General features: G+C 45.9%; 3 protein-coding genes across 5 annotated transcripts; 1 reads left to right on the top strand and 2 right to left on the bottom strand.

Moving 5' to 3' along the window:
* Positions 1–346: 346 nt before the first annotated feature.
* Positions 347–12,470, bottom strand: LOC6615050 (high affinity cationic amino acid transporter 1). Of its 2 annotated transcripts, XM_032724563.1 has the most exons (13): positions 11,319–12,470; positions 7,794–7,919; positions 7,575–7,728; positions 7,239–7,370; positions 7,071–7,169; positions 6,790–6,998; positions 6,498–6,669; positions 6,092–6,275; positions 5,439–6,031; positions 5,040–5,205; positions 4,751–4,961; positions 4,573–4,669; positions 4,008–4,243 (listed from the first exon to the last, which is right to left on the bottom strand). In XM_032724563.1, exons 1-13 carry the CDS (start codon positions 11,352–11,354, stop codon positions 4,008–4,010), a joined length of 2,415 nt encoding a protein of 804 aa, XP_032580454.1. In that variant the 5' UTR covers positions 11,355–12,470. The 2 variants fall into 2 exon arrangements, with proteins under 2 accessions (XP_032580453.1, XP_032580454.1); XM_032724562.1 differs by lacking the exon at positions 11,319–12,470 and having other exon boundaries at positions 347–4,243; positions 7,794–9,155.
* Positions 12,471–17,914: 5,444 nt separating this feature from the next.
* Positions 17,915–22,595, top strand: LOC6615049. 2 transcript variants are annotated; one of them, XM_032726559.1, is made up of 5 exons: positions 17,915–17,996; positions 18,696–19,003; positions 20,096–21,093; positions 21,332–21,400; positions 21,477–22,595. In XM_032726559.1, the coding sequence occupies exons 2-5, from the start codon at positions 19,001–19,003 to the stop codon at positions 22,063–22,065; spliced, it is 1,659 nt and encodes a 552-aa protein (XP_032582450.1). In that variant the 5' UTR covers positions 17,915–17,996; positions 18,696–19,000; the 3' UTR covers positions 22,066–22,595. The 2 variants fall into 2 exon arrangements, with proteins under 2 accessions (XP_032582450.1, XP_032582449.1); XM_032726558.1 differs by having other exon boundaries at positions 17,984–18,485.
* On the bottom strand, positions 22,512–24,574 carry LOC6615046 (probable RNA-binding protein CG14230). The gene is made up of 4 exons (XM_002039427.2): positions 24,331–24,574; positions 23,980–24,269; positions 22,821–23,913; positions 22,512–22,759 (listed from the first exon to the last, which is right to left on the bottom strand). The coding sequence occupies exons 1-4, from the start codon at positions 24,506–24,508 to the stop codon at positions 22,593–22,595; spliced, it is 1,728 nt and encodes a 575-aa protein (XP_002039463.2). The 5' UTR covers positions 24,509–24,574; the 3' UTR covers positions 22,512–22,592.
* Positions 24,575–24,744: the final 170 nt, after the last annotated feature.

Below are 24,744 nucleotides of genomic sequence, written 5' to 3'. Positions count from 1 at the left end.
TGAAAAAAGCGGAACGAAAAAGCAACAGGCTATCTTATTTATTTATAATAACGTTATCAAACATTTAATTTTCACTTATATTTAAAAAACATTTATGTGATTGATCAATTGATCAATGTTTTTTTCCCATATTAAAGGAAGAATGAACGCAAGACGGCAGTAACATGAATTAGAATATTTATTTCAATAAAATGGGTTCCTTTAAGTCTAAAAGGAAAGTACATTATGTACGATTGTTTTAAAAGATCTTTTTTTTTAGTTTTGCGATGCCTCATCATCATCATCAAAAAGCGAGACTTCTCAAAGTGTCGCATTTCTCCATGATTCCCCATTGAAATAGACATAATTGAATATCCTAACAATTTTATTTTTTAATATTCTCAAGAAATATCATTTAATAAGTTATTAACACATAAAACAAACCAAGAGTAGTATTGAATTAAAAAATTTTTTGTTTTCTTATATTTTAACATCATTTTCATTTCATTTGCTTTTTATCGATCCATTGAAATATATATATATACATATATATATATATCATCATTTTCATATGGGGATTTTCCCATATATGTTGTATATTAATAGTTGCATATTAACTTCATTCGCTCACGACTTTCTCATCACTTTTATCCCCTTTTCTTCTCCTCACTTTCATCTATTTTTTTTGTTTTTTTTTTTTAATAAATAAGTTCGGAATAACTTTAAAAATTTTGATGTTTCATTAGTAAAAGTTGTAAAGTTCGCTATTACACCTTAATTATATACACGTTTAAATAAATCATATTCCAGTAATTCAGTCTTATGAAATAAACAGAAACTTAGGTCCGGTATATTCAGCTGGAAAATCAATCAATAAGAAAAAAATCGTCCAAAGCCATTTCGAATCAATAAAACAATGAAATGCGGATTTTCCCGATTTCGTTTTTTTTTTTTTTCATAATCAGGCTTGGCTCCTAAGTAAACGGTCTTCTTCGTCCTCGCAAGTACAATTCTCATCGATTACGGTCTTTTTATTGCTGTTCTTATTGTTGTCCGGTTCCTCTTGTTGTGTGCGTGTCTATGCGTGTTTGTGGGTGCGATTAGGTTTGTTCGTCCCCTGCCTATCCAGTTTTTCTGATTCTGAGTGAGCATAGACCTTGGAGTGGGTTTTATCCTCCTTTCGAGGGATTAAAAAAGTACGGAAACAATATGTGGTAGTAAAATGCATACTTTTGTTAACGGAAGCTTCTGGTTTTCCCTTTACACTTATCGATATACATATTGCACGTTATGTTGACTTGGTTGTTATTCGCTTTAAATTGGAACTGTAGAAAATCTATTAAAACTATCATATTCCCATAACATTTATCTTAATTTGGTGGTATCGAAAGAAACGAAAGGTGGAAGAGCGAGCAGCTTCAGCCCGCAGTTACTGGATTGCCTGTACTGTAACATTTGTCATTTGTTATTGGTATTTCTTATTTATGTGGGTGACCGACATGTACGGATAGTACAGATTGTAACTCTTCGGAGCGCACACTCAGCGGATAGTTGGGAGCCCTTTTCGCCGATGAGCACTGTAGTCCGCATAAGAGATTATGTATGAAAATGAACAAAGTTTGACCCAACTTGGTAACGAAAGCAAAACTTGGAACGGGACTTTCGCAATTGGTTATCGGCGATCGGTGATCGGCGATCGGTGATCGGGTATCGACACTATCGGATGAATGCGGGCTCGCTGAGCTCCGTTATGTTTTGTATCTCAACTTTAAGCTGTGTGGTAGGATATGTTATTCTTTAGTTGTTACATTTGTATCTGAGTTTCGTTTCCCTTAGTTGCATTTTCTAGTGTCTTGTTCATAAAAATATACACCTTTGGTAGTATGTACGTATAAGTTGTGTATGTACAAATCGTGTTCGGTTCTGATGTTTTGAAGCGAGTAGAGGGAGTCCTGGTGAACAAAGGCATAGATACATATTACGTGGTGCAGGACCGTTGGGTGGCACTATATCTTAAGTAGTTGGTCCGGAAAGCTCCTCTTCGAAAACCCTAATATTGAGTGAGTGGAACATGGAACTCGTTTGGTTTCGGTCTACTGGTTCAAGAAGTGCATGGTGCATTGATTTGGCACTCGAAATTTAACAGATTCAACGCAAATTAATGGACTCAAACGAATTACATACATACATAGGTCGAAATCAAGTATCGAATGTCTTATACGGTACGTTTGTTTTGTATATAAATAGTGTTCTTCTCTGTTGCGGGGCTAGATCGAAAGATCGAGGGCTAGCCCTAGGTTATTGAGTTCTTGTTGCAATCTTTGATATTCGCTATTCGGATTCTTTCCTGTACAAAGTCGTGAAGTACAAAAGGAATAAATGATCATAAGTATTATTATTATTAAAAAGGTTGATTTTGCTTTAACTTGCCATATATGTACTTGTAATTTAGCTAAAAATAGTTATGCATGGTTTGCTTGTACATAGTATATAAAGTGGAAAAAAGTATGCTTGTACTTGTACATAAATGTTTTCATTATCATATTTGCTTTTGGTTTAAGTATCATTGTGTTTATACATATTTGTAGTTATGCTTGCTTTGGTTTTATCCTTGGTTTAAGTTTGAATAGTTCAATAAATATTTGGTATTCTTTGGTATTCGTCTATATGGTAATTTTTATAAATATATATGCATATTTGTATAATTTTTGCTTCGTATCCCATTAGTAAAATAAATTGTATTATAACGAATGCGAAATGCCGCTTAAAAATGAGTTTTAGTTTAGCGCGAGCTCTAGAATAAAAAAACAAATAACATTTCGAAAGAGTGTGTAAGACGGGACGGCCGTAGGCAGAGCGTACTGTACCGTAAATTCTCGCGTCCAGGCGCCGTATAAAATGCATAGCATAAATATGTAAACAACAATATCGAATCATAGGTGCATAAGGTTAGTGTTCAAGAGCGTCCCGTGTCTCGTTATATCGTCTATATGTCTGCCTGTCTGTCTGTCTGAGTGGCTGAGCAAATCCCGACATTGTGCAAGGATCGTCTTGGGCCAGAGGGCCAATATCATTTGGGGTTACGAACGGTGACCTCTGACCTGCTAGGGGTATCCATCCACAAGCCCAGGATTTCAAGTTTGTCTCTGGCATTGGAGCGTGTCGGTGAGTGAGTGCGGTTGCGAGTGTGGGGGTGATGGTGCCTAAAATGTACAGTTGTGCATGGTAGCACCCCGACGACCCGACCACCTCACTCCCGGTTGTGTGGTACATATCTGAACTGGATCAGACACACGCCCGAGTAGTATTGTGTCTGCCTTCCTGATGCCTGTGCTGAAAACCGATTGACCAACGTCACCCAAAACGCCAGCCAATCGGAGTTGAGCACAATCGTTCATTGGTTATCGGTTAACGGTTGTTGGTTATCATTTATCAGTTATCTATTATCTGTTATTTGTTACGTTTAATCGGTTGTCCGTGGCTTTGCTTATCGTCTATCGCTAATCGGTCGGTTTGGTATCAAGGTTTGGGTAATTTGAATTCGGCAACTTTGCACTTTAACTCTTGCTGAACTAATAACCCATCGCTATATATGTAAATATATATTTGCTTGTATAATCAATATATATATATATCAATATATATATGAGTGTATATTATGTATTGTATATGGTATATGTGTATAACGGTGACCTCGCTGTTGGTCCAGCGGGGTGCTGTGAACAATGACTCCACCGTCCAGGCGGTATACCGTCGTATACGGTATGCATCTGCAAACCGCCAACAACACACCTCGCCATCCATATGGTTAAACTTAACATCTCTAATCGTATTTACAAGTGAGTGAGCTGCATCCGGATCCAGCGAACTGACTGCCTTTGAGATCGTAGCCGATGTGAGTGGGTTGTCTTACGTTGATGAAGCATCACTCGGGTATTAGCGGGAATCGGGCTTGGGGAACTGGAACTGGAATTGAAATGGTAACTGGGACAGGGACAGGGACAGGGACTGCAACTGGGTCTCTGTGCTTAGTCATCCCACGTGGGGAACTGGCCCTCGTCCACGAACATGCTGAACTGGCCAGTGTACTGGCGTTCCATCGGAGGACCGCTGCCCGATCCCGATCCCTTCGCCTGGCCGGCGATCGGAGGTGGTGGAACAGGTCGGTTTGAGCCCGCAGTGCTCCTGCCAGCTGGCTTCTCCGGCGCACTGCCCTGGGCCGACGACGAGGACGACGTGGTCTTTCCGTAGTTATAGCGCTGCTCTGCTGGACAAATTATGGTTATATTAGCAAGTAATACGATTATCACTTCTTATAGATGGGCTTTGAGGATAGACTTCCTACCAAGTATCATGAAATCGTGATTTCTTGATTCGTTTTCATATTAAGTTCTGTTTACTTTTTATGAAAATCACTCATCCGCCATGTTGCTCAAGGGGATTTGTATTTACATGTATGTATTTACTAGTTCGAAATGGTTGTGGATGCAGAACGCATTCGCAGGATATGTATTCATAGGTCACATTTTCTATAATGTCTTACTAAAGGATCAAGGATCTTGCTATCAAGGGGGACAAACAAATGAGACTCACTCGACGGCTGCTTCACCTCCTTGCTGGCCCAGACGGGTTCGTGGGTCTGGTTGTACGATTGCTGATCCCACACGGCCTTCTCCTCGACGTTTTTGCTCTGGAAAGGAGATAGAAAGGGGCTTAAGTAGGGTGGGACGGAAAAGTAAACCAATGCCAAACCAATCGGCAGAGCACTCACGTAGTCGACATGCAACTCCAGGTCGTCGCTGGCCTGCTCGAGGCTGCTGTGCGTGATGCCGTAGTAGAAGTACATGATGAATCCCAGCGACATCCACACGGTGAAGCGGACCAGCGTGAGGATGCTCAGCTTGAATATCAGGTAGATGTTCACGGTGATGGCGATGGTCGGAATGAACGGGAGTCCGGGCGTGAGGAAGGCCAGCGCATATCTGGGCGAGAATGGAGCAGGAGGAGACGGGTTAGTCGGGGATGCTGGAGCTGCTGGCGGAGCAGGTGGATTGAATTACCTATTCTGCGGCTGCCTCGATATAATCAATAATATCACAAATATGCCGATAAACAAAATGAAATAAATGAAGGCGGCGAGGCCACCGGACCAGCCAATGGCCGCGAACAGGTCCAGGAAGAATATGAGACCGAACATGATGCCCACTAGCTTGGTGACGTACATGCCTGGTGGATCGATTTCGATGGATCGGTGGATACGGTGGATACGGTGGATACGGTGGTGCGTATTGGATTGGAAAAGCAAAAGCAAAGAGTCAATTTCAATCGCAGTTTTTCTAGTTTGTGTATGGATATTCAGCAGGAACCAAGAACGGATGTGTGTATAGTTTTGGATCAACCAGGAGCACCATAATTGACCAAAAACTACTAGGGAATCATATTCTTCTAGGTCAACATACCACTCTCGGCGGTGGCCTGGCCGGGATTGATCCAGGGAAAGAAGCCTGGGCACAGGTACGCATAGTCGTGGATCTTCCGGGTGACGAAGTTCAGGCCCATGGCATCGAAGGCGGTGGCCTGGCCAGTGGGCCCGGTTGGTGCGCCATGTACACTGCCGTAGAACTTGTTCTCGGAGCGATCGGACACGAGGAACTGGTCGTCGCGACCGCCCAGGAATCCCTCCGGGCTGTCGTCGATGAAGGAGTCGTCCGAGTCGGACATGCCGCGCGTGACACGCTTGATGGTCAGCTTGCCAGGCACCTCCAGCACCTCGGCGGGCGTGACGTGGGATCGGGAATCGCTGGCCGTCCCGGGCGCCACCGGGGTGCGCAGCTGGGCTGGGAGCAGCTCCACCAGCGAAGTGCTGTGCGGCTGATAGCGCAGCACCAGGACGCAAGTGGACACCAGCGTGTAGGCCAGCAGCGTTCCAATTGACATCATCTCGACGAGGATCTCCAGGCGCACGGTGAGCGCCACCAGGGCGGCGGCCAGTCCGCTGCCAATGGTCGCCAGTCCGGGCACATTGGTGCGGTGCCACAGCTGCGACAGTTGTCTGCACGAAATAGAAATCCCATTTCAAGCTCCATTTCAAAAATGGCTATGAAGCACTCACCTGAATATCAAGCCGTCCTGGGCCATCGCATAGATGACACGTGGCATGGGGAACATGGAGCCAAACATGGCCACCGAAAGACCTGCGGTAGCTCCGATGGCCACCACCGCCCGGCACTTCGGGGCACTCACGTACGACCACATCTGGACCAGCGCCGCTCCCGTGTTGATGTGGTCGTAGGGAACTGGAACACGGAAAGCGTTACATCAGCGTAGTTCGAATTTCAAGCCGCAGGATAATAGATATCTTAAAAGTGCACCAATGCATCTTCTTACTCCCAATTTCCTCAATATGATATATATATCATCGATTAGATCGATCTGTCATCATGGTATAGTAATTGGGCCTTAAGCTTAGGATTACCATTGGATTGTGGGTTACATTCACCTATCACCAAGATACTCACCCACTAAAGTTAGGACTAGACTAACGCTAACATAGGCGATTAGCACGACGACCAGGGAACCAACGATCGCCTTCGGTATACTCTTCTGCGGATTGTGTGCCTCCTCGCCGGTTGTCGCGATGATGTCGAAACCGATAAAGGCGTAGAAGCAGGTTGCAGCACCGGAAAACACCTGTAAGTCCATGCATCGTGGAGTGTTATATGAGTATCTGATATCTATGACTACAAGTGGTGATCTATACCCATTTGCCCTTAAGTAAGACATAAGTTGCAAGGTAGAATGGATACTTACACCACTCCAGCCGTATGGCAGGAATCCCTGGTGCTCGGACCACGTCTTCGTGTCCACATAGAACAGCCCGGCGGCCATTACGAAGACCCACGTGGCCAGGTTGACGGCGTTGAGTGAGTGGTTGAAGATGACCGACTTGCTGGCACCCATCGCCAGGACGCAGGTCATGAGCAGCGTGATGCCGAAGGCAATAAAGTCCGGTGGTTTGCCTGCGAGTGTAGAAGATTCAATCATGATTAGCGGGACCAAAGAGCCAGGTCCATGGAGCACCCAATACTCACCGAATATCGTGCCGATGGACTCGCTTATCGTTCGCGCAATGGCATTGCCGGTCAGGGAATCGAAACTAGAACTTAACGCACAGGCACAGGCACTTGTTCCTGTCGAAGTCCGGAATTCAAAGCAAAGCGTTAGCATGAACATTGCGACATTCCGGAGGATGCACTCACCTATTAGATATTCCAATATCATATTCCAACCAATTATAAAAGCTACGAATTCTCCAACCGCCACATATGAATACATATAGGCCGAGCCGGATGTGTGTGGCACACGAACGCCAAACTCTGCATAGCAGGCGCCTGTGGATCAATGAAATGATATAGATATATAGGATCACAAAGATGTGGATGAAGAGGATCCTAGTGCTGCCACAGCATAAGTAAGTAAAACATATGATAAGTGACAACTAGTATGCAACACTGCATTTTGAATGGTTTAGTGTTGTAAAGCGCACTTGAAAGCACACAGTTATCACCTTTGCGAAATTAGTCCAAGCCACTTACCTGAGAAAATACTCGCTATGGCGGCTATAATAAAACTAATAATCACTCCGGGTCCGGCTATCTTCTGGGCCACCATGCCGGCCACCAGGTACATGCCCGTGCCGCAGCAGGATCCGATGCCCAGCGAGGTCAGATCCAGCGTGTTGAGACATTTCTGTACATGTACATGGGCATTGGGGTTATTTGGTGCTCGAAGGGCGTATCCCTCCACTGACTCACCGTTAGCTTGGGCTTCTGTGGCTGTGCGTTGCCGTCCTGCAGCTGCTTCACGTCCTTGGTGCGAATGAGCTTGGGCAGGAGCGTCGTCGAGCTGACTCCTGGCGGCAGGGGCACCCTGAACTTGACCTGCAATCGGAGCAGAGCAGCACAATTAATTCGAGGACCAACGTTCGAGCAGCTGCTTTTGAAAGATGAGTGCCATCGAGGACCACAGCCTCCCCTGCCATCCAGTCGCCCAGTCACCCAGTTATTCAGTCTCCCAGTCATCCAACCACCCACACGGAAAGCGAGTGCTCTCCACTGATAACTGATGTCAGCTATGAGCAGCGGAATATGAATGGCAGGATGTGCTAGCGGCAAGGTCCTGGCAATCGATATTTGCAACAAGTCCTGTGACCACTACTTGCACACTCGAAAAAGAACTCATATTCCGAACATATTTTCTCCGGAACATATCTTCCGACCGCAGACACAATTTTGCAACACTGTGACTGACTGTGATTTACTCCCCACTTCACTTCTTTTGATATAGTGTTTGGTAATTCCTAAGAATATTTCTCCACCCTGTGATGTTAAGATACAATATTATGATGTGCGGATTCCTCACTTAATAAATATAAAATAAAAAATAAAAAAAAACTGCGTGAAAAACCCTTTCCCTTTTCGAATAATTTATAATACTAATAAATATATATTATTATATATATGTGCGCAAGGGTATTTAAACTTCGAGTTGCGAAAGCAAGCTCAGGGATGTTAAAAACGCAAATTACTTGGAAAATGGTAATTAAATGAACGAAAAAGTATCCAATCCAAACCCATTGAATGATATTACGCCAATGTGCTGAGTTGTTATTTGCACAAACATAAAATAAATTTAAAATCAGTTGCGAGTGCTTTCAGCTGTAACTTGATTTATTTGAATCGACACAAATATTGTTTATGGCCATTTAAATGTATGTATAGATAAACATAGAAACGCAATCATATTTTAATCTGCGTCGATTGCCCGAGTTTAAAATGATTGTTTTTATTACTCGCATAAACACGCGTAAAAAAACGTAAAGACAGTTTAATTAAAACCGCCATGAATTGAAGTGAGAATCGAGCAATTATTTGGATTGCCTGAAGGAGGAACTGCTTCGCCACGCTTCCCACCACCACTGATTCATGTTTTTTGCTCCCCTTTTGAGGAAATGGCTCGTAAAGAGGACCTCGTTGCATACATTTCAGGAAGAGCCTTTGATGTCAGCTGCAATGGCCGACATTATTTGCTCCCCAGTTTCCCAGCTAAATGGCATTTCAGCGGGCAGGCGGTCGACCGCAGATGTGTCTCCTCCACGAGTGCCTCCATTTCCATCTCCATCTCCACCTCCACCACCAGCTCCATCTCCATGACCATTTCCTTTGGCATTCAAAGTGGGTGCGTGGGCGCCTTGGCTCGTTTCCGCACTGGGTAGCCATCCAGGCAGTGGCCTCCATTGCCCGCTCCACCCACATCCCACATCCCACATATCCACATCCACATGTGCGCGGTGTGGTGTGGTCGAAGGACAACCACCCATGCTCAGCCCTTTGTATTTCAATGAAGAGTATCATGCTACCCCAAATACTTATAACCTTGCCGATGGCGTTTTAGTTTTGCACTGCACTGTTTTCAAATTCTCCCATCGCATCGAACAACACGCACCAATTGCTCGAAAATGCAAATCCCTTTTTAAAGAAGCTGTCTAAAAGTATGCTCCGTTATTACGTCTGTACAGAATTAAAAAAGATCAAGAACAAACCGACTTGGTTATTTCATTCAACACCAAATCACGCTGAATAAGCCAAAAAGGCATCAGTTGTCTGCTGGGATACCACTGCCCAAGGATACCATTCTTCCAGGACCTCTTTCCGCTGCGTTTCCAACAATTCGGCGATATTAATGGCGTGCAAGTGCCAGGGGCGAGTGGATGAGCAACTGCAATGACAGCAGCAGAGAAGGTCACCCCACCAGGATGGGGCCTGTTCCTTCGGGGGGACGTTAATCTCGCGGGGGAGTCCTGCGTGCCCTGTTTTCCAAATGGCTTTGTCGACTGAAGAGGCCATCCGCAAATAGATAGATCATTTGTACCCTGTGAGAACCCTCTGTTCTTGGACACAAATATTTCTCATACTACTAAAGCAAATCTGATGTGGAATTAATAATAGAAGAAGGAGAGGAAGAAGAAATAGAAGAAACCAATCTTTCAATTTCGAACTAAAAAAAAAATAAACTTTTTGTTCAAAAGTTGGTATCTTATATCTAATAATATGCTATCATATAAGATTTATAATATGAAAACATCACAAATATACACTATAGGTCCTACAAATGAAGGGCTGGGTCAAAGAAGTTGACGCAATGATAAAGATAATAACCAAATAACGCCAAATTAAATATGTTGCATATATACTACTTTGGTCACTTTAAAAATTCCTCAGATAATAACCGAAATCATATTCTTTTGAATGAAAGTTAATCAAGTGTTGCAACAGATTTGCCCATGCCACACTGCCATTATTCCTCGCTGTATATATATATATATATATATATATATATAGCATACTTTTCGGACGGCTAAGCCCGCCATGCAGGCAGTCACACGCGGCGTATGAGCGATATGGTCATAATAAAGCTCCGGCTCTGGCCAAAACACAGGCTTGTGTGTGGAGTGTGGGCGGGATCCCGGATTGGGATTGAGTATCCTCCACTCGGGTGGAATGCGGTGCGGTCTGGGGTGACTGTGACTGTGACCCAGCGCTCTGCAGCTGGGGGATTTGGCCTAGAGGAGTTGGGCTCCAATTACAGACGCGGCTGTAAAGGGCCAGCGCAACAGAAGTGGCAATAAAGATAACGCTGAGCCAAAAATTTCGCCCCCCTTCAGCCAACCCCCTTCCCCTGCTGTTTGTGTTGTGTGTGTCTGTGTGTGGGTGTATGTTGTTTTTTTTTATGCTTTGGCATTGAAGCTCGGTGTAAGAGTAGTTGTTGCCACGTCTATGCTCGTTCGTCGATTACTTGCTCGCCTGTTTGCCTGTGTGTGTGTGTGTGTGGCGAGCTTCTTCGTTGTCAAATGGATTTGCATAAGTCCACGGTACCACACACACACACACACACACACGCACATACACACGCTTTCGCTTTCACCCTATGCGTGTGCGTGTGAGTATGTGTGTGTGTGTGCGTCGGCGTTCGGCATCATAATGACCTTTTTGGAGCATACCATTACAACGGAGCCCCATTAGCACAAGCACACAGTGTTTGGTGCTTGCGTGTGTGTGTGTGTGTGAGTGGATGGATGGTGGATGAGGGGGCTCCAATTTTAGCAGTGACCAAAACTCTGTGTCAGATTCAGTGGAGAAATAAAAATACACTTTTCAGTTGTGTGTTTTTCTTCTGTTTTGTTACTTCTTTTTTTGTGGAGGGGGCAGGAGGTCGAAGTTTGTTTGTATTTTGGGTCTCCTTTGGCCTTTTTGCTATTTGATTGGGTTTTCATCGCTTACCTTCTCCAGCACCAACAACAAATCCGACGGCTTCATTGCGCTTTTGTATCTCGGCCCTCAACAGTTACGAATCAAAAGGATAACAGCGGGCGTGGGGGGATGGTTTGTAGCTTGGTGAGTTGCCGAGAATTCGGCGATTGTTGCACTTGAAGGGGCACTTCCGCCTCTCCACTTCTCCGCTTCTCTGCTCTGCTGCTCTGCTCTTGCTCTCTCTCGCTCGAGTTGTGCTTATGCTTAGCCTTATAGCGTTATCCTTATCCAGGAGGAGCGGCGCAGACTGGGGATCCTGGCTGTTGTTAGCGTTACTGCTGCTGCTGCTGCTTCTGTTGCTTCCTTGGGCTTCGCATTGATTTTTGTCAGCAGCGTCATTCTATATTCAACAGTTTACGGCTGAAGGATACGCGCCCGTTGAATGCTACGCTACGAATCCTTGCTGTTCCTGCTCCTGCTGCTGCTGCTGCTGCTACTGCTGCTTTCACTTTCGGTTTTTCGCCAGCACTGCCACTGTCACTTTCTCTATCTCTATCTGTATCCCAACCGCTCCTGTTGTTGCGCGCCTTCGCCTTCACGTGGCCCCAGCACACACACACACGCACACTCGCGTGTATATACGTGTATCCTATATCCTTTCGCCGTTTCGCACGCACACAGACACACGGACACACGCTCGCACAAAAACAAAAAGTCAAATGTCTCGGCGACTTGCAGTTAACATAGATGGCTACTTTTATTTTTATTTTTATTAACGTTATTATTGTTTCTCGTCCTGGTCAGCTATGCGCCCTGTGCCCTTCGTCCTTTCTCTCTTTTCTGGCCACGTTTCTCGCAGGCGGTCGCGCTTCTCGCCTCGGTATTCGGTGAATGAATGCCAGCGATTTTTCCGTGTGTATCACTTTTTTGTGCGGAACGAAGCAGCGAGTTCGCCTTCTGGCCCGCTCCTGCTGCAGAGCTTTCGTCCTTACAGCATTACTTGCGTGCGTGTTGCGATGCGGCGAATGGCGAACGCTTAACGGTGAACGGTGAACGCTGAAAGGCTAACGGTGAATGGTTGCCGCGATCTGGCAACGCCGCTGAGCAGGAAGTTCCCTGTATCTATAACAGAGTTGTCCTGCCAAAGCTACAAGTTACTCGACTTTCGATTTCAACTCTGCTCTCCCGCTCTCCCGCACACACACACACACACACACACGCTTCCGCTCTGGGTCGCTCTCTTGCACGCACAAAAGTAGGCAACGGAAAGTGCAAGCGGCGAGAGCGCAGACGCACCCCCTTCCCACGCACATAAACACACTCGCACACTGTGTGCGAGAGAGTCGCTCAAGGATATGCAAATACACACACTCCCCAGAGGCGCCGCTTTCATCGGAACTGTGTATTGTGTAACGGCACCGAGCAGCATATGTGTGCGCACCTGTTAACTGCTGTTTGCTATTTACTGTTACCTGTCTGCCCACACACCCGAACGCCCGCCCAAACTTGCCATTCACCAGTTTCCAGTGGCGCTTATCTGGCATCGCACTCAAAGCTGCTCAAAGCTCGCACTTCAAACGGGATAATCGCGCACTTGTGCCGCCAGATGGCGCACCTGTCTAAGGATTGCAACTCGCCCATAGATAAACCCATAAGATTAAGACGCTCTGTAAGCACAAAGCAACGTTAGTTTCAATGGTAGTACATGCTTCGTATTCATGTTACAACAAAAACTGAATCTACATATCTTTTTTAAGAATCTATATTCTAAATTGTGCTATTTTCTCTGGGCAACAAGAGCGTTATATGTAGATATTATGTACCTGTAGAAGGCAAAATTATATTTAACACATGCATTGGCATGTTTATTATCCAACTATTAAAATCATAAATATATACAGTGAAATTATATTATCAAAACTATATTTGTTTTTATGTAGGTCGATGCAAGTTGGCTTTTAAAATGCTTATGAGGCTGTTACTGCAGTTTAAAGTTCAGTTTTCACAACAGAATCTTATTTGAGTGATGAGAATATCTCACAGTTGCCCCTCTCGAGCTCTGTATGTATCGCAATTCGAATAATTTTGAAAACGTTACAGTTTGAATTCCACGAACAACACCCATGGCATATGTAAAGCAGTATGTTCTACCCCCAATGGCAATGCCAAGAATAAGAATCCACCGCCGCAGACTCATCTAATGGCCCGTCTTCTACATATATATACGTATGTGTGTGTGTGAATATCTGTATCTGGGAGCGTTGCAAGTATCTCCGTATCTTTGCGCTTTATAGCTATTGGTTTTTGGTCGTTTGTTGGCTGCCGCTTTCCGTTTTGAAACAAAAATGAGTACAAGGGTTATTTTTAGAACTAAAATTTTCTTGATTTTTACTCGTTAACATTGCTTACGCTCCGTTCTGTAGTTGCTGTCCGTCCGTCGCCCCTTTTCCTCTCCACCCTCCCCCTTGCCCACGCTCAAAATTTCCTCCGCTGGCGTCACGATCGTGAATGTAGCTGTAGCTAATATAATCTGTATCTGTACGCCTGTATGTGCATCCGTATCGCTATGCCTGTATCTGTATCTGTATCTGAATCGGAATCTGTTTCTGAATTCGAATCGGTATCTTTTTTTGGGTCCGGTGATCTTCGGCGTGGACTGTAAGATTTTCCTCCCCCAATCCCAATGGCAACTTAAGTAACATTAGTTTCGATAGTTTCAGCCCTGCATTAAACATACACATATGTACATATGTATGTATGTATGTACTTCATATGTGGGAACATGTGTGTACACTTGGAACAAAGTCAAAATATTCAGAACGTTGGAAAGGGAATGGGGCATTCAATTTGTAACGGCACATAACGAATATTCCATGGTCAAAACCATAAATTAGCTAAAATGCAAAATATTTCATAGTAATGTTTTCTAAATACATAAATACATAAATTCACTGTGTTAGGATTTGTTCTGATATTTTAGGATCAATATAAGTATTCATCTAAGCGCTCTTGGTTTGATTTTCCTCAGTCAGAATCAGCAAATATCCAATGCTACTAACATATATGTACATATTTTCTTTCCAATAATTTTTCCCGCTTTATTCCGTTTCCCTATAGAACTGATCTGATATCATGGGTACATGATGACTATGGTACATACGAAACCATTCCGAGTACCTAGAGCAAAATGGTTTATTCACATCCTGTTCGATTGAGGACGTGGCAGGTCGATTTTGTTAAGTGTGTGCCATGGACTGACAGATGTTCGGCTGAGTGAGTGCATGTGGCCGATTTACATGGGCTCGGATGCGATGCTCTTACTTTACACGCTGCCACAGCACCGGCGGCACCAAGATCCCAAGATCTCGAGATCAGCGGGGAGCGTTTAACGAACGTTGGCGTTTTTCGCCAATGACGGCCAGCGACGAGAGTACATAAGATTTATAGTTGCTATTTTTAAAGCGGCGTATTAAGAGCCGTAGGCCAGCGACCAGAAGCAGTCTACTACTACTACTACCGCCGATCCATCCGAACCGATGCGATCGGCCATAGGAAGTAAGGGGAGCTCCTCATGCGCTCCTTTCGGGGTCTTTGGATCGGGATGGGTTGTTGAACTCAGCCAAATTGAGTGAAAACGGGAGCTAGTCAAACGAAGATGTTTCAAAATGGGCAGCTATTGAGAGATTTCATTCAATAGCACTGCAATAATGCAACAATTATAATGTAATAATAGAGTAATATATTTTCTTGTCTACTTGTCTATTTAATGGCCGTAGGCTAGTCATTGGCATAGTAAATGCATATTTCATAAACGCCGAGCCCCTTTTCCTGCTGGTCATCATCAACCGATCTGAAAGATTAAAAGACCCAAGCGGCCGAATCAGAAATCTTCGATCTTGGCTTGCGCTAAAGCCCCGACCGCTTTTATCCAGTCGAAGAGCAAATATTTTGATATGCATTGAGTGCTGCTAAGCACATGCAGATATATGCACTAATGTCGATCGGACGAGTGTCTGTGGACAAACTCGAATAGCGATCGATCGGGCGTCGTTATTTGGATTTGGGCTTTGCTCGCCCACCTTTGAGACCTCTGCTCGCTTGCCGCTTTTCATTGATTACTATTTGCCTGACTCACGTGTCGACACGATACGACTCGATTCGAAACGATCCAGTACGATCGATCGATCGATCGATTGATCGAAGATCGACGATCGGCGATCGGCGATCGACGATCATTTCTTTCCGTGGCATGTGGACATGGAAAGCGCCTCACTCTCGTTGGAAATTGGAAAAGAAATCGGATTGAATGAGGCTGGGCGGCGTTGCTGGGGCCGTACAGATTTTAAACACGTCCCCACCGTTATTTTTAATTTTAGTACACATATACCACACGGCGGCGAACACACACAGAACACAGATACTCGGATACAGATACAGATACAGTCGTAGCAACGCATGCTCTGGCAACGATCGTATTCTATTTGTAATCCAAAATAAGTGTACGTATCTGTGGCTGTATCTGCATCCGAACTATGTGGTTCGCTTTACGATCTCTCGATGCCCACTCTCTTTTCCACTCGACTCGACTCGACTCGACTCGACCTGGCAGACGAACGACGAACGCCTTCCGTTGGAATCTTTTCTTTGTGCTCCGTATCGAGAGTCTACTGCCACTGCTCCTGCTGCTGGTAGAGTACAGCCTGTATCTACCATCTGAAGCTAACGACACTGGCCGATCTGGAGCAGCAGCTAGCGGCGGGAAAGATCCCAAAATGGTTTTCGGGCGCACCAATCCCCCCGGCGCGAAAGCACGAAAGCAAGTTGCTCAGCGGCGTAGCTTAGATAATCTCAGCTCGAAATAACAATATAAAGCGTTTGGCGGGAGCGGGGTTATCTCCGACCCAATGACTTATCACTGTAGCTGGTCCGTAGCAGTTGGTCCGTAGAGTCGACTCGGTTCCGATCTCGAAACCAGAGCCAACCAACCATCTTTTTCCATAGGACTACTTTTTGATTAGAACGGCGAGCAGTGGACGAACATCACTTTTCCATTCTACTGCGACTCGAACTTAGTTTTGTGATTAACAAATATTTAAATTATATTCCAAATTATTAAATATCTATTATTAACACCACTAAAAGGAATTGTACAGAAAACAAAGCTCTACCAACTAATCTAGAATTATGTTATATATTATATTATATTAGACTTGACTCGCTGAAAAGTATACAAAAATGCCCATCCGTCCATTTGCACAAAGTACACAGAACTATAAGAACTATAAAGCAATTAATTAACACCTACTAACTTTTTAAATCAATGATTCAAGTAATGTTTTAAAGATGAGTTAGGCAGATAAATGACAACTTTAGATATGTAATGAAATTTACCAGCAGATGTCGCTCTTTTTGTTAAAAGAGAGAAGAATTTACTAACGAGTAACGGGTATCTGCAAGTCGCTACAATATACCTGTCTGTTGGCTTCCAACCATTGCAAAACTATAAAATATAAAATCTATTTATTGTGCAATCAAAGCTTATATATTACTATAAACTAAATAACTTGCTTACAGTCCTTGGATATTACTTTGCTAGTACGAATGCCTAATTGATGAGCCTTTGTTAGTGACGGTGGAATAAATTAATAATGATATATAATTGAAGAATTGCATACAAGAATTGTATGTTTCATTTTCGAACATATGTAGATTCCACATTCTAATTTATATCAGATGATAACGAATAATAAATAGGTTGTAATAGTATCCTGTTGCGTTTTGGCCAGTGCTCAAGATGCTGTTGCGAAGAGACGACAAACAGAAGCCAACGCCAACCGTTTGCATCCATACCACATCCACATCCACTTCCACTTGGGGTGCCCATGCCCGCCATACTGCACAACATACTCGTATCTATTTTTAGGCTACGACTTTTCCCATTTGGCCCTTCATAGATCCACATAGGTTCACCTCCGTCCTATGCCATGCCATACCATACCATCTCCTACCATCCCATCCGCACCCGAATCGTATCGAGTCGAGTCGAATCGAATAGAACCGAATCCAAATCCAAAGCCGAACACAGGCACACGGTGCACGGTAGTGTGCGTGATCTGTAGAGTAGGAATCGGAATCGGAATCGGAGTAACTGCTTCCCTCTTCGGATCGTGGGCATCGTTGGAATCATGCTTGCTCTGATCGGATGGATCTGCTGTCTCCGCCTTGCTCCTCTGCCGCTGCCACCGCCACCGCCACTGCCTCCTCCTCCTCCTCCCCCTCCACCCTCTCCTCTTTCGACGTATTCGCTGTCTCTGCCCGAATCTATAAGTAGACACACTTGTATGTACACGTTCGTGTATATATATTTATATACCCGAAGTCCGTGTGTGTGTGCAGAACATATGTGCACCCCAGAAGGCATCGCCATCGCCTCTCCGCCGCAATCTACCAGGTTAGAGCAGTGTTCCGTGGTGTTCCGTGCCCGAGGAGCGATCGTCCGCCTAACGATCGTAGCGGTCCATATGTATGTGTGTGTCTATGTGGGAGCTCGCCCGTCTGTGTGCGTGCGCGCACGGGTGTGTGCGCGACTGCCGTTAGTATCGGCAACGGGATCGCAAGCAAAAAGTTCAGTTTCAGTTTCGTTGTTGTTTGGTTTGGTTAGTTTTAGTTGGGTAGTTGGAATCTCAGGACGGCGGACTACGGAGAACGGTAAATCGCAGCGTTGTCCGGAGAAAGAGAATTGCGCGCGCGTTCGCTTCCTCCTTTCTTCTCCACTCTACTTTTCTCTCAGTGCAAATGCAGGTCAGCGAAAGCTTCTCGTACGTGAGTGATGGAGAGAGCCCAGAGAGTGGCGGTGTGAGTGAGAGCGCGAAACAAGGATGAATGACAGAAAGAAGAACAACAACAAGAGAGCAGGGACGTGCAATCAACAACAATAACAACAACTGCAACAGTAGCAAATAAAAGAGCTTTGGCGGAAAGAATAGTGGCAGCTCTGCTTATCTGTCAAAGTGCCCGCCAACGGTAAATGTTCGCACGGATATTCGTGAGTGAGAACGCAGAAAGGCGACATGTGCATCTGATTTCGTGATTTGTGTTTTCACTTTTTTTTGTGCTTCTTTTTTTTTAGTTTGTTTTTTTTTTCGCGTTTTCTGTCGACGTTGCCGTAGCCGATGAGCCGCCGTCTAAGGCTAAAAGGTTAACTTCTAAATATTAATAGTCGTTGTCGGTTTGTTGTCAACAACAAAAAAATCGAGTAACGTAAAAAAAAAAAAAACAACAAAGAACAAGTACGTTCGTTGATTTCGAATTCGATTTCGATTTTGTTTCGGCTTTTGTTTCCGTTTCGTTATTTTGTGCTCTAACAGATTTTATTTTTGTTGTGATTCGATTTTTATTATTTTTTAGACACACACACGCACAATCGCCGTGCTCTAGGCGTTAAGTGTCACAAAGGTTTCACTGCGTTCACACTAGTTACATTTGAAATGCAAACGCCGCCAGGCCAACGCAGCATCCGCAACAACAAAAACAGAAGCAACAACAACAACGAGCAGAGCCGGAGATTCCGCAATTGAAACACTCGAAAGAATCTGCAGCGGATCGGAGAAGAGGACAGCAGCAGCAGAAAGAAGACAATATCATCGTCCAGCATTGCGCCTGCTCAGCAGAAAGGGGCCATCCAGAAGCTGCTGACACCACAGAATTCCCAAATGGTAAGCAAAGTGAGAGATCAGCTTCCAGGCAAATACCGCTGCATATCCAAGAAGTGGGGGCGAGAAGATGCATGCATATACATGCATGTACATGTACGTACATAGATTCTCCCAGATACGGAAGTGCAGCAGATCCGATCCGAACGCCACAGCCTCCGCACGGATCGCTATCTGCGGCAGTGACAACCCGTGAATATCTGCGAAACAAATTTCGCCGCGCTTAGTCATCATCGGCAGCTCATCTCTGCCGGGGAAGGAAAGATTTCGTAGAATCTAGACGGCATGAATGAGCTTTGGCGATCAGCACGATGATGCACAAGCACTTCTGGTCAAGATCATAATGGCACGTCCATATATCTCTTGGAAAATTTAGGAGATATTATCTATGTTTCGAGCTAGAGATATAGAGGGATAATTTGAATGGTGTTGATATATATAATAGATAAATATAATCTTACTGAGTTTCTTGGATCTAGTTGATCATGTTTGTAGTTCATAATAGATGGTGTATTTACATAAGATACGTTTGAAATATAGAATTGAAATGAAATATATGTATGTAGGTACATAGAAATAATTGTGACAAACTTTAACTGCACAGATGTAGCTATTAATAAAAGATATTTATGTACATACACATAAGTATCTACAAATGTTTTGACCATTAACCGTAATAAATTTATTAAAAAATATTTATGATTATTGATATCAAAATTAATCAAAGCATATATTTATAATAAATGCGATACATCGGTCCATAGTTATTTCGAATTATTAAATCATTTATTTTGTACATTGGATTGGATTTTAATTTACCTACCATATGAATCATATTCTCATACATACATAAATGAAAAATTTAACGAAACAACTTGGTTTTTTATGAGCTTTTCAACGTTCTAAATGTCTGTACGATTTATTAATTATTAAAACTAAATAATGAGGGATGTAACACATTATCACTATTATCATTAAATCTTTTTTTTATTACCTTATTGTTAGTAGCAGTTGTTCCTTAAATTATCCTGTTTTTCTATTGCACTCCTTAACTGCGACTCCCAATTTGCTAACCGGTAACACTGATCCTTGCAGGATACGAAGAATCCACCGCCGGTGACCAGCAGCTATCACCACCAGCGGGCGCCGCGGACGCCGGAGTCGTACTTCAACGTGCCGGAGTCGGTGGCCCTGCTGAACATCGTCAAGTCGGAGCGCATCCAGAGCGCGTTCCAGTCGAACCGGAAGAACCATGCCAGCGTGTGGGAGATGGTGGCCGAGGTGCTTAACCGCTTCAGTGCGCGGAAGCGGACGGCCAAGCAGTGCTGCAATCGGTACGAGAACCTCAAGAAGATCTACACGCAGCTGAAAAAGAATCCAGAGCGCCATGTGCGCCGCAACTGGCCGTACATGTTCCTCTTCAAGGAGATCGAGGAGCAGCGCGGCGAGTGCTGGGGATCGAATGGCAAGCGGCTGGCGCTCATAACCAAGAACCACAACGAGCTATCCTACTACCAGCGCCGGCGGCATGCGGCCGAGCTGGGAGTGCTGCTCAACAAGGACAACCTCACCCCGCAGCAGCACAGCCTCCTGCAGAGCCTCAGCCAGAGCCAGAGCCAGAGCCACTCGCACGCCCACTCCACGGACTCCTCGCAGAGCGGGAGCAAGCTGGAGCGCTTCCTGCCCAATCACTTTGTGGAGGCGCAGCTCAGCGAGGTGGCCGGCCCGGTCGGTGGCTCCGCATCCGGCGTATCCGGCCTGTCCGCCGGCGGCTTCGACGAGAATCCCCTCCAGATGCAGATGGTTCAGGCAGCTGCTGCCGCTGCCGCCGTGGCCGCTCATAAGCGACATGAGCTCCAGATGGCCAGCGTTGGCGGCGTCCAAATGGCGCCCGAGGACGACGACGAGGATGAGCCCCAGCGGCCAGCATTTAAAAACCACCTTCACGTCCTGGGTCATGGCCACGGCCTCGGCTTGGGCCACGCGCCCATGGACGACTCTGGCGAAGCACCCGACTTCGAAAAGGACTGCAATGGAGCACTCAACATGCACCACCAGAACAACAATCACAACGAGAACCACATATCGATGAAGTGAGTAAAAGTGGTAATAGATTCCTGGTAAACTATGTAATGGGTAGAGGAAGGGTTTTCAATGTTTATAGGCTCTTGATAAGGATCAACCTTTTAAATCCCTTTTACTCAACAATTATCAGTTCAAAAGAAAGGGTGTCACAAGATTTAATTGTTAATGGGGGAAGTCCAGAGCGATTATTGGGTTGCCCCGTTCTCGAGATCCCGTCTAAGACTCTCGCTTCTCTGCCGCCCACAGGTCGGAGCCACTTTCGGAGGGCGAGTTCAATCCGGACGACATCCAGCTGATGCAGACGAACTACAATGGGTGAGTGCCGGCGGCGGTGGCGGCGGAAGCCACCTTCTCCAAACCGATTCCATTGACCAAATCCATGCTTGCACAGAGCGCAGAACTACTATTCGCCGGGCATGGATGCGAATATACTGCACCCCGATGTGATCGTCGACACGGACATCCTGTCGGACTGCTCCTCATCGACAACGCTGAAGAAGAAGCGCAAGATGTCCACCTCGACCGACGGCGACAGCACCAATTACGAGCTGATCGAGTATCTGAAGCGGCGCGAGAAGCGGGACGAGGAGCTCCTCAAGCGGATGGATGCGCGCGAGGACCGGCTGATGAACCTGCTGGAGCGCACGGTTGTGGCCATTGAAACGCTGGCCGTAAAGCGGGCACTTACGTTTCCAGTGAATCCAATCAAAGAGAACGCGCCAGCGACAGCCAGACCGTTGTCTCCGCCACCAGAGGCTCAGTTTGCAGCGCCGCCAGCTACTCAGGAGCAGCCCACCAGTCCGGAGCGCAACGGCATTGCGACAGGCAGGAGCGGCACAATTCCCGTCGCGAATCCGGATGCCGCCATCGAGGTGCCCGACGACGGCGATAGCGGTGACGATGTTCAGGTGAAGGACAAGCTGGCCAATCTGACACCAAAGGCTGGCGGAGATGACCGGACGGATGGCAGGCAGACGTAGAATAGAATGCATCCACTACTTTAACAAACAGTCGCTCCCTAGATCTACTTAAGACTTCTACCTACATGTAACCCTTCCCTACCGCCACTCCTGACCGGATGGCGGCAGAGGATACAGTGCCAAAGAAGAGCCATGTCTCGAATTTCAGTTGAGATTGCCATTTTTACTTAGAGAGCCTACACAAGTGCTTAGCGGACGAAGGAGACTTAATTGGAATGTCGAATGTCGAGCGTCGCAATTTTTGTTGAAGCGATAATCTTAATTCTCTTAATTAGCTTTTAGTTAGGCGGAATCCCACCTGCGGATGCCGAATGAATCTCAACAGAGCCGGATTCACACCGCTACGATAATCTAGTTGGAGCTGCAACGGGGCTCAAATGCATTTGTGCAGTAACCAAAGCACAAACATTTCTTTTTTTTCGTAATCTAGATGAATACATGTACCATTTACAAAAAAAAAAAAAACAGTATTGGTTTATTTTCCATACGATTATGCTTAAGACTAAGGGTATAATATAACTTAGGCATCAGCTTTTTCCCTTTTTTTTCCGTTGCATCTTGATATCCTTGCTGGGCAGGCTCTTCTTTGCCTTGGCGATCTTTTTGGTGATCAGCAATTTCAGTCGGTTCCTCACTTGGTCGTATTCGGCGTGGTCAACCACCCCCTTCGCGGACTTGAAAAACTTGGCGCCCTCTGCGAAGAAGAGACGATCGGTGGGTTAGAAAGCAAACATGGAAAAAATACACATTCTTACCCTTGAGCCGAGGATCGTTTCTGGGTATGAAGAAGGACTCCAATTTGTTTTTGGTCCTCTTTTGACCCGACTTCTTCGCTGGCTGGGCCTTGTTCTCCTTGCTGGCCTCAAGCTCCAGCTCCGCTTCCTTCGGCTTTACTTCGGTTTCGTCTTCGCTGTCGGACGAGTCGTAGGAGAACGGATTGAGAGTGGCCAGTCCGAGCTTATTGGCAGACGTCGTGCCCACCAGGATCTTCTCCTGACCCAGCTTCTGCAACTGGTCCTGGCGCTTGGCCACCTCCTTCTCCGGCGCGCTGCCAAACATGTCCAGCAGGCTGAAGCCCTCTCCTCGCGTGTTGAGCGAATCCCTCAATGTGTCGGTGACAATGTAGAAGGCCGTCTTTGAGACGGCTGCAGCTTGACTGTTGCTCTCCTCGGCGTCCATGGCTTTCGTCCTGGGAGCCTCCTTCTCCTCCTCCTTGGGCTGCTTTTGGCGCATTAGCTTCTGATGGCCCTCCTTGGCCGGATCGAAGCGCAGCATCTTTTTGTTCTTTGGCGGCTTACCGACATTATCGTTCGCACTGGTGATCGTGTGTCCCACAACCTGCTCCAGAATGTTCATGTGCCACTTGCGCTCACTCTCCTCCGGCTCAGGCTGATCCTCCAGCTCCTCCTCTTCCTCCTCGTTCACAAAGTTCGATGTGATGCGGAAGCGGGGATCTATGCTCTGTTTGCTCTGCATCTCCACAAGACGCTCGCCCTTCTTGCCCTTATGCTGCGGCAGGACGACCTGCTCCTCCTCTTCCTCATCGTCGTCGTTCTCGAACAGATCCCGTTTTTGTATCTTGTCTTTCTGGACGGGCTTGGCCGCCTCCTCCTCCTCGGCGTCGCTGAATTTTATCCTCTTTGCCTGGCTGCCTTCGACTGATATCGCAGATAGCGCCTGCTGGATGGCTGACTTCTTTTGTTGGTGCCCCTGTCGCATCTTGTTGAGCGACTCCTTGCGCTTCTGCTCCGCCTGGCTGACATTGGCGTCCCGCTTCTGTTTGGGCGGCTTGCGGTGCTGCTCGATGACATGGAGTGGCTTTACATCGTGCTCTTGCTGGATGATAATCTGTGGGAAAGGAAAGGAAAGGAAATTAGCCGACAATGAGCTTGGGAACAATGAGTCCGTGCATACCCGGCCATTGTGCATGGAATTGACGGCGCGCTTCTTAGTGATCAGCAGCTCTGGAGCGACCTCATCATCGCCGATCTCCTCATCCTCTCCGAATACCCTGCGCTTGTTCTGGCCACTTTGCGCCAGAAGCTGAGAGCTCGGCGCCTGCACCTCGGACTCGTCTGGCTCGCCCTGTTCCCGGCGCTGGTTCTCTTCGCGTTCGCGCTTCAGTCGGTCCAGGAACGATTCCTTGGCCAGAGAAACTCTTAGCTTTTCGCCGTGCAACTTCTGCCATTTGAGCTCGTTGACGCCTACAAAACCAAGCTATGGTTACTCCTTCTGTCTGGATGTGATCTTCAGCGGATAACTTACAGTACTGGGCATCATCCGTCTGCACGGTGACGAAGGCAATCACCTTGGTGGCCCCATCCTGCTCCTTGCGCTTCAGATCCACGTGCTCTACGTGTCCGTAGTCCTGGAACAGGCTCTGCAGGTCCGACTCCGAGGTCCTGGTCGGCAGATCCGCCAGGAAAAACCGAGTGCTGCCCATATTATGTCTACGCTATCAATGCACGTGTAGAATCCAAATCTCGACAAGAATTGGTGTGGGCCAGTGTGACCGCGGTTAGGTGAAAACTTGCACTTAAATATAGCCACAATCCCAATTTCCAATAGCTTTATACAGATTTTTAACAAGTCCAAGCAACACCAAACGAACTTTCAAATTTATTATCAATACCTTGTAAATAGGCAAAAACATTAAGTTAAACAAAAATAATCCCCTTC

The sequence above is a fragment of the Drosophila sechellia genome, chromosome X (assembly GCF_004382195.2).
Source record: "Drosophila sechellia strain sech25 chromosome X, ASM438219v1, whole genome shotgun sequence".
NCBI lineage: Eukaryota > Metazoa > Arthropoda > Insecta > Diptera > Drosophilidae > Drosophila > Drosophila sechellia.
Note: the sequence above shows the minus strand (reverse complement) of the source record. Positions and strands in the feature narration are given on the sequence as shown.

Bases quoted from the DNA above. Each gene is read 5' to 3' on its own strand.
- LOC6615050 (XM_032724562.1), bottom strand. From the start codon at position 8,060: ATGACTGGGAGACTGAATAACTGGGTGACTGGGCGACTGGATGGCAGG. The intron at 7,729-7,793 runs GTGAGTCAGTGG...GTACATGTACAG, and splicing joins CACAGAAGCCCAAGCTAACG to AAATGTCTCAACACGCTGGA. The intron at 4,670-4,750 runs GTGAGTGCTCTG...TCTCCTTTCCAG, and splicing joins TGGAGTTGCATGTCGACTAC to AGCAAAAACGTCGAGGAGAA.
- LOC6615049 (XM_032726559.1), top strand. The intron at 21,094-21,331 runs GTGAGTAAAAGT...TGCCGCCCACAG, and splicing joins GAGAACCACATATCGATGAA to GTCGGAGCCACTTTCGGAGG. The intron at 21,401-21,476 runs GTGAGTGCCGGC...ATGCTTGCACAG, and splicing joins ATGCAGACGAACTACAATGG to AGCGCAGAACTACTATTCGC.
- LOC6615046 (XM_002039427.2), bottom strand. From the start codon at position 24,508: ATGGGCAGCACTCGGTTTTTCCTGGCGGATCTGCCGACCAGGACCTCG. The intron at 24,270-24,330 runs GTAAGTTATCCG...TTGGTTTTGTAG, and splicing joins GACGGATGATGCCCAGTACT to GCGTCAACGAGCTCAAATGG. The intron at 22,760-22,820 runs GTAAGAATGTGT...TCTTCTTCGCAG, and splicing joins AAACGATCCTCGGCTCAAGG to AGGGCGCCAAGTTTTTCAAG.